Source organism: Stegastes partitus, unplaced genomic scaffold (genome assembly GCF_000690725.1).
Source record: "Stegastes partitus isolate 25-593 unplaced genomic scaffold, Stegastes_partitus-1.0.2 Scaffold2324, whole genome shotgun sequence".
Lineage (NCBI taxonomy): Eukaryota > Metazoa > Chordata > Actinopteri > Pomacentridae > Stegastes > Stegastes partitus.
In genome coordinates this window covers 38,017-46,370 of record NW_007580055.1, presented here as the reverse complement: position 1 = coordinate 46,370, position 8,354 = coordinate 38,017, and the positions used below count along the sequence as shown (strand labels likewise).

The following is an 8,354-nucleotide window of genomic DNA, read 5'->3' as shown; positions in this document are numbered from 1 at the left end:
ATTTGGCCTCTAGGAGAAGCTGTGCATTTAGCTGAAGAAGAACCTTGAGTCTATTTCTGATGCACATTTGTACATGAGTAGTAAAACGTGGAGCTCGGCTGACGCTGTGTGTTTTCCTCCTGAACAGGTTCACGCCATCAATGAGTCCAACCGGTTCGAGGCGGAGATCCGCCAGGAGCAGGAGGCCAAGAAGAAGCAGGTTGAAGAGCAGAAACAGAGACGAGCTGCTTTCAAAGAGCTGCAGTCGGCCTTCAAGTAACTGCCACGTAGGAGCCTTCACTGTGTGCTGTACTAATGCTGTCTGTAAATGAGTGTGTGTGTGTGTGTGTGTGTGTGTGTGTGTGCGTCAGATCTGCTCCAAGTGCCGTCCACGGAGGTCACTCGTCTCGGACACAATGAACTGGACACAGTATGAAAAATCTGCAGTGTCTATTCTGATAACAGACAAAGGACGATTCATGTGTCTACAATTGCGTATTCATTCAGCTCCGTAGCTCAGGACGGAGGCTACGGCCGTCTGTCCTGAGCTACATGAATGAATAATTCTCCTCCCATCTGTCATCCATCCCTGTGTCCTACTATCGAGCCATTATTGCCCACATATCAGCTCCTAGTATAACATAAAAAAACAACATTAGGCCTGAGTCCAAGCCAGAAATCCAGACCAAAGTTTTCCGATTTTGTGGTTTGGACTCCCAGAACTCAGCAATGAAGTCAAACCCGTTTATTTCTATAGTTTACATCACAAATCTGTCTCAGGGGCGTTGCAGTCTTTACAGCTTATTACTCCTCTGGCCTTACATGCTCGAGTCAGACACGGAAAAACGTTTTTTTTATCTGGAAAAATGGCCAAAACCTCAGGAAGAGCAACAGAGGAGGGATGGACAGACAGTATGAAGCAGTATGAAGTGTAGAGAATAGACCAAAACCATCCGACTGGTGGACCACAGACAATCAAGATTAAGAAAGTTAAGAAGACTGAAAAGAGAAATGTTTTCATTCCTGATAGAAGAAATACCCGAAACTATGCAAGTAAGGCTTCGACTTTGTTGTTTGTTTTATTTTTTATTTTAAGAATTGTTCCCGCTGTATGCACTCCCCCCCCCGGACGAATGCGAAGGTTGTCTAATGTGCCATTGTGCCACATGTGGTGCATCAAAGCTTCCCTTCCAGTGTCAGTCCACTGTAGTCTGCCACAGAGCGGTTCCCCCGGAGGGTCTCCTCCTCGTGTCAGATGTTCACGTCTCAGCAGAAGACGTGCGGTACTTCTCCTCAGCGTGGTTACGAAATGGTCGAAACCAGCCTTGAATCACTGAGCTTACTTCCTGTGACGGTCTTTGCTTGTTGTGAAATCAAGCTTGTTGGGCGCGTATACTGTAATCAGATAAATGTTTTAGCTCACGTTCACACAACTGCACTTACTTGGTGATATGATGCAAGTGTCTTAATCGAGAGGTATTAGAGTTAATGTTGATTTAGTTGTTGTTGTTTTATATCAACTGTGTTCCTGTCTTGGATATTTACAGTGTTGATGTTGAGATTGTTTGGTGGATTGTTCTAACCCCTAATATCAGCTTAACACCGTAGAATATATTGATAATGGACTCAACATATATAGATATATATATATCGGTAAAATCAAAATGACACGTCTAGAAGAACTTCGGCTCAGATGTAACTCTACACCTACCGACGACTCAAACACTGTAAACCTGCTCTACATGTATGCTTTCACTTCTTCATGAAAAACACCTTTGTAGGAGTTCTTTAAACTTCCCATAAATTCGTTGTTGACGACTCAACACAGTGTCTCGTTGGGTTTTCCTTGGAGGACATTTGGGGATTTCAGGGTTAAAACACGTTGCTGTTTTTCTTTACATTGACGGATGACCGATGAGTCGTTGTGATTTTAGGTTTTGTCGTGTTTATCATGTGTCTTTTGGTTCATAGCAGTCACTCTTCCATGCCGTTCATTCCCAAACGTCCTTTTATTGTCCCAAAATAGTGCCAACTTTCACCACTGTTTTTTATGTTTACTACTGCCATGATGCTCAGTGCAGCTTTTCTTTGCTGCATTGTGACAAAAATATAAATGATAATAATATTGACAATGATGCAATTTGTACACAGTTATTTCAAAAACCGGTTGTCCGGTGTCGGCTTTTGATTGGCATTGTTTTGTGGCTTTAACATTCCATCAGTGTTCTCATCAGTGTTCACATCCGTCAGTGTTTGGTCCAAGAATCCTGATCAAACACAAGGACTCGACTATCAATTGACTCCCTGGGGTTTTTTTAGTATTTTTTTAATAATGCCCCGTTGTAACTGTAAATTTTCCAACTCTATGAATAGTATTAGTTTCTAAGGTGTCTGGGCTGAGAACAAACAAAGGGTTACGTTTTTCTTCTGTGGTCTGATTTTATTTCTTTTTTCTAACCGAGTTGTTGTGTTCTATGCTGATAAATGAGAAACTCACTGATATAACTTTATAATGATTTTCAATAAAATGCATCATTTTGTCACAAAAATATTGGAAAGCGTGTCATCATTTTATTGTTCTGTCTGTTTCTGTTCTGATGAGGAATGTTTTCTATGGATGTTTTAATGGGGGTATTTTTTTTAAAGAGATGCAGTCAGGTCCCCAGTTTCAATTTACAGAAATCCTTCTAAGATCCATCCATCCATCATCTCTACACCCTTATCCTCACTAGGGTCATGGGGGGCTGGAGTCTATTCCCGCTGACTCAGGGTGAAGGCAGGTTCACCTGGACAGGTAACCAGTCTATCACAGGGCTACACTTAGAGACAGACAACCAAGCACACTCACATTCACACCTACGGACAATTTACAATCACCAATTAACCTCAGCATGTTTGTGGACTGTGGGAGGAAGCTGGAGAACCCGGAGAGAACCCACGCTGCACGGGGAGAACATGGAGACTCCACGCAGAAAGATCCCGGGTGTCCTCACCGGGATGCGAACCGGCGACCTTCTAGCTGCGAGCCTCGTAAGATCATTTTGCATATTTGATTTTGATCTCAAACAATGACCGTCTCACTCACACTAAGCGTCCATTATGACTACCTTCAGCAGCGTTGTGTGAGATAAGCCCAACCTCACAGAGGAGTGTATTTGAATACATTTGTTTATATTGTAAAAGGGAATTTGTACAAATTTGAAGTGGTGATAAACCTGGTGGTCAGTTTGTTTAAGTCGCCCTATCAGCCTGTCTAGACCTCACTCGATGCAGCATTTGTATTTGCTGTAGTGTTGGGGGGGATCATGTGGTTTTAAACATCCTGTAATAAGGATGACGGTACACCTGAGTAGTTAGCATAGTATCGCAGATTGGGCTGTCTAATGGGGAAAGTATACTCTTTTGCACCCTTAGACTGCAGGATGAGGCCTTGTACAATGTGGGCAATGCAGTGACTGGTTGTTTATCGGTAAATGCTGTATTTAAGTGTGAAGTGTAAGAGCCAATAAATGCTACGAGGATGGTCACGACACACGTCCACGTTCTGGAGTGCAAAGCTGTAAATGTGGCTTCTTTGAGGGTGGAAAAAGGGGATTTCAGTAGTAGAATGGGATGAAGAAGTGAACTTGTGAGGAGGTTGGCTGTACTCATCACTATATGGAGGATCCTTAGACATCTACCCAGAAAAGTCATCTTCAAAGTACAACTTATACGTTGCAAAAACACCCAGCAGCAGCATGTCTTCTTGTTTACAGTTTCTTCTGATCAGATTCAGGCTCTCTGCGATTTTGCTGCCAGCTCTGTCATTTTTCCACTTTTTTCCGAGTGCATCCCTTCAGCTAATGAGTTTTTGAGTGACTCCAAGTTCTGTTAAGTGCAGCAATGGAGGTAATAGCTCACTTTTATCTAACCTACTCATGATTTCTTGCTAAGTTGCCTAATTGTTGGTGTCTGTGAAGATTCTCAGTCATCCAGGTCGTGGTTATTCTCGTAGGTGAATCGTAGCAACTCGACTTTCTTGAGTTCCTTGAAGACGTTCCACCTCTCATCCAAGAGGCTTCATCAGCTCTGAGTGACTAGTTGGGAGTTCCAGATACTTAAATCCTGAAGGAGCCATAAACACCTGAGTTTCGGTCAATGGCTCCTTCAGGATATCAGTACCTGGAACTCCCAACTAGTCAGTCAGAGCTGATGAAGCCTCTTGGATGAGAGGTGGAACGTCTCCAAGGAACTCAAGCAAGTCCAGTTGCTACGATTCATCTACAAGACTAATTAGTAGTGGGTTACTGACGTTGTTGATTAACTTTTAATCGATTCATCACCATTAGTAATTTCATTGATTATAAATGTACGAGCCAATGAGGTAGAGAACAGGCTGCAGATTTGCTGTAGTACCTGGTTGCGCCACCAGGAGTCTCCTACAGGTGGGCGTTTCATCTCATGACCATTAATGTTGATATCAGTCAGCAACACTGACGAACTCTGTGTGAAAATGTGTTGATTTTGAATGTCTGCGATGAGGTGAAAGATGAAGTGTTCATGTATGTGTTGGCAAAACTGTCCTCTTTAATCTAAACGCACTATTTTAAACTCTGTTGGATTAGCTAGCACATGCATTGTCACTAGAAAACAGTTTTGTTTTTTTCTAAGCTCAGAAAGAAGCTGATGTTTTAGAGATTATTATCAATCAATATTTCTTCCATCCCTGAAAATAACCCTTTTCTTTGTTATTATATAATAAAGTGAGACTACATGTTATGTAAACATGACTCATCACTGAGACTGTTGTATTGTGTAGGAGCCTGAAACATGCAAGAGAACACCTCAAACATGTAAAAATAAGAAAGAAAAAGAGATGAATGACAGATGAGAAATGCTATTTGGTTGAACGATACCCAGTTTTGTAAACAAACTAAATATTGATTTCTAAAAGAAACTACGCTTTTTTTTTTGGTAACCTTCTTTGTGTAACTTGTTTTTTAAATAATCAATAAATAGCAGGTATTCCACAATTTAGACACCTCGTAGCCGCGTCCTCTGCATAGCATATTCTACTGATGATGTCATGATGATGTTGTGTGAGTCGGAGAAACAGGTAAAAGCTCAGTCACCGGTATCGCAGGGCTCGGTTCTACATGCCAAACAAGGTCTTTCTGTGGACTGTGAACAGCCGGAGCCGAGCGGTTAGCGAGGGCCGCACTCAGAGCTCTCAAGTAACACTACTCTCAGTAGTATCACTGTCAGCTCCACATGATGACTAAAGTTCTCAGACAACCACCTCTCATGAAGGACCAGTACAACACAGGTAGGGCTCTATACGTTTTCCTTTAGATCCAGTAGCACTCTATGGACTGTGTAGTTTCTATTTGTTGCAGTGACATCTTTAAATTTAAACAACCTTTTAAGACACATAATTACAGAATAATGAGAGATGCATACTGTCTGCATCATGTTTGGAAGACAACATTTAGCATTTAATACGTCATACGTGACATTATACTGTTCAGTATTTGTGTAGGAATGTAGCTGCAGCTGGATTCTTTCTTTCAAATAAAATAAACTGCACACAAGAGATCAGCTTTAGTGCTTTAGTGCATGCAGTCTATAGTGTTTACACGTTTGTGTTTTTCTTATCGATTTGTCATCTAGCAACAAGCCTTCCTTCAGCTTATATATTTCTTTAATCCTACACCACTTCTTTTCTCATGCTGCTGTCTGTTGTAGTGCAGTGAGCTACGTGGTGGTTGTAGCAGTGAATCTCCGTCATTTTGATCGTGTGTATTTGCGCTGTGATAAGTCATACATGTAAACACCCCCTCAGGGACGGCATAAATTATACATCTCTACTTTGGCTATCTGTTTCCACACTACTGTCTGCTCTGCTCTCTGATTTCAATTTCTCCTCTCGTGACACTGCTTACTGCCCCTGCAGCAGCTACCTGGAGCTCCTCTCTAGGTCCACAGGTGCTGCCCTGCATCAAGCCTGTCCATGCATTTAGATCCACCTCTGCTGCCCCCCTTGCTTCTGTCTCCAATCACTGCCAAACCATCCCACACCCTGTTCAGCCTTCCTTTTCCAAATGAACACACCTTCACCTAACGCCGCCACACGGTGGTTCATTCTCTAACTACAGTAATCACACACATGTGGAGATCCACTTGGCCTCCAGAAGCAAGATGATAAACATCACGCATTCACAGAGCAGCAATCATAGAAGAGGTTAGTTCATCTTGTACAATCCCACTAACACACGACTGTAATGGCTTGTAAAACTGAACATCATATATCTCAATTCCATCTCTATAGCCTTCAACATGGGTCAGATATGGCTCAGGCATTGATTTGGTATCCTCGACCTCAGAGTGAGATGTGAAGCTCAGTATCAATCTTATGTTAGCAGCAGAACTCTTTCAACGGGACAAAACGCTCGTCTTGTTGGTTTAATGTGCTGAAGTCTGTGGTTTTCCAGGTGTGTCACATGCTGGGACTATATAGTGCATCCATCCTGCCACTCATGGCTCACTATCGTTACCTTTTCATTACTTTGTAAACTACATATCAGCCATTTGATCACACAGGTATCTTGTACACGACATGACGAGCAGTCTGACACAAGCTTTTCATTTTTGCTGCTGCACAGCCTGGTGAAATAGTTTTTTTTATTATTTCTTTGTGGGAGTTCCCATTTGTTTGACCTGTTCTTTGATGTGATATCTTTGACAGATAATGGAGTCAAGCCTGGAGCCTCTACGGGTCACTCAAACCCCACCAAGGTGTCCAGGACTCACAATGAGCTTCACAAGGAACTGCTGCTCGCTCACAAGAAGTAAGAATTTCACAGAAACAAAATGATCGCATCTTTTCTGAAATATGAATAAGTAAACTGTGATACAATTTCCCTTTGTAATATAATTGTAAAACAATTTACTTACAAGGAAACACTATTTGCTTTATGAAAACACAAACTAAGGCTGTTAAACTGTTTTTAGATTTATTTGCTTTTCATCCAAATGCAACTATTGCCTCTCACTGGACTAATTCTACTCTAAAGCAGCTCTCATTAACAATACATGAGTCTCTTTCTTTCCCTCACAAACTTGCAATCATACACCTTCTCTCCATGCTGCTGCAGTACTTTCGGCCGCTGAAAGCATGAAGCACTGTAAAGTGATATGTGTATTAAGAGGACTGGCCAAGCTCAACCACTGGCTTGTCGTGATAACACCCACTGCACCAGTGAAAGCACTGGTCTTTGTGTTGTTATTCTACCCTCACAGTTTGCAGCATTCAAATCCAGCTTAGTTTTTACGTGAACACAACTTGTAACGTGTGTGATAGTGTTTTTCCATATCACTCTTGTCTGTGGCAGCAAGTCCTGAAATGAAATGAAATTGTGAGTAAATCATCTCTCCTCTGAAGCGGAGGGTGTAGCAGTAGTCAGGTGCAATGAAGCTGGTTTTTTGTTGCACCGCACCAAAACCAGACTGCCAGACTCTAGACGCTGCATCACTACAACAGCACAGATGGTGACAAGGTCCAACTGACTAGAACAGTAGAAAGTAGAGCAATTCAGAGGCTTTCCTTACTACCTGCTCAGTGTGAATGTCACCAGTGAGGTACTAACCGGGGAAGTGAACGAGTGAGGTTGAACAGGCAAACCACTACACAAAAGGCTTTTGATTGTAGGACTCTCAGGAAACTAGTGATAAACACTAAACACACGAAGCTGAGAATCACAACCACACAGAGCTATGAATCTACAGAGGAAAACACAAGATACTAATCACTGTCGGACCAAAGAGACAGGACTAAAGGCGAATCAAAACCAAGTACAACATGACAGGGAGAGCTACAAGGAATACGCTATAAGGAAATAACAAGGACTGACTGGGTTAGCGGTGGAAAATGACATTTACACAACTCCAGCCAAATCTTTAGGCAAACTTAGCTGACAGATTGAGGCTAGGAAGGGGCAGTTAGGAATCTGTGGGGCAGTGAGCGCTGTGTGTGTGGAGGGAGGAGCCCAGTGGCGACGTGGGAGGCTGGACATGGAACCAGATGGCACAGAAACAGGCAGCGGATGATGTGATGTACCTCCTGGGAGGTGGGCACAAGACAATGCAAGGGAACCGGTCGAGGCATGACGGCAGCACAAAGAGAAGTTAGCAATTGGCAAGGAGCAAACAGAAGAAGAAAACTGTCCTGACAGGACTACCCCCCCAGGGCCCATCTGTCATCTGGGGACTCAACTTCTTTCTTCAAAGTCATAACCCTACCAATCCACCAGGAACCGCAAGACACGACCCTGGTGGTGTACGTCCAACAGCCACCGGACAGAGTAGCCTGGTAGGTCGTCCACCATCCTGGGTAGAGG

The 8,354-nt window shown here is 42.8% G+C and overlaps 1 protein-coding gene across 2 annotated transcripts in view; it reads left to right on the top strand.

Moving 5' to 3' along the window:
• Nucleotides 1–2,528, top strand: part of efhd2 (EF-hand domain family, member D2) — a 17,897-nt gene extending 15,369 nt beyond the window's left edge. For both annotated transcript variants that reach the window (XM_008304796.1, XM_008304795.1), the window contains exon 5: nt 128–2,528. In XM_008304796.1, coding sequence (XP_008303018.1) covers nt 128–259 — 132 coding nt within the window. In that variant the 3' untranslated portion in view covers nt 260–2,528. The remainder of the gene's footprint in view (nt 1–127) is intronic.
• Nucleotides 2,529–8,354: the final 5,826 nt, after the last annotated feature.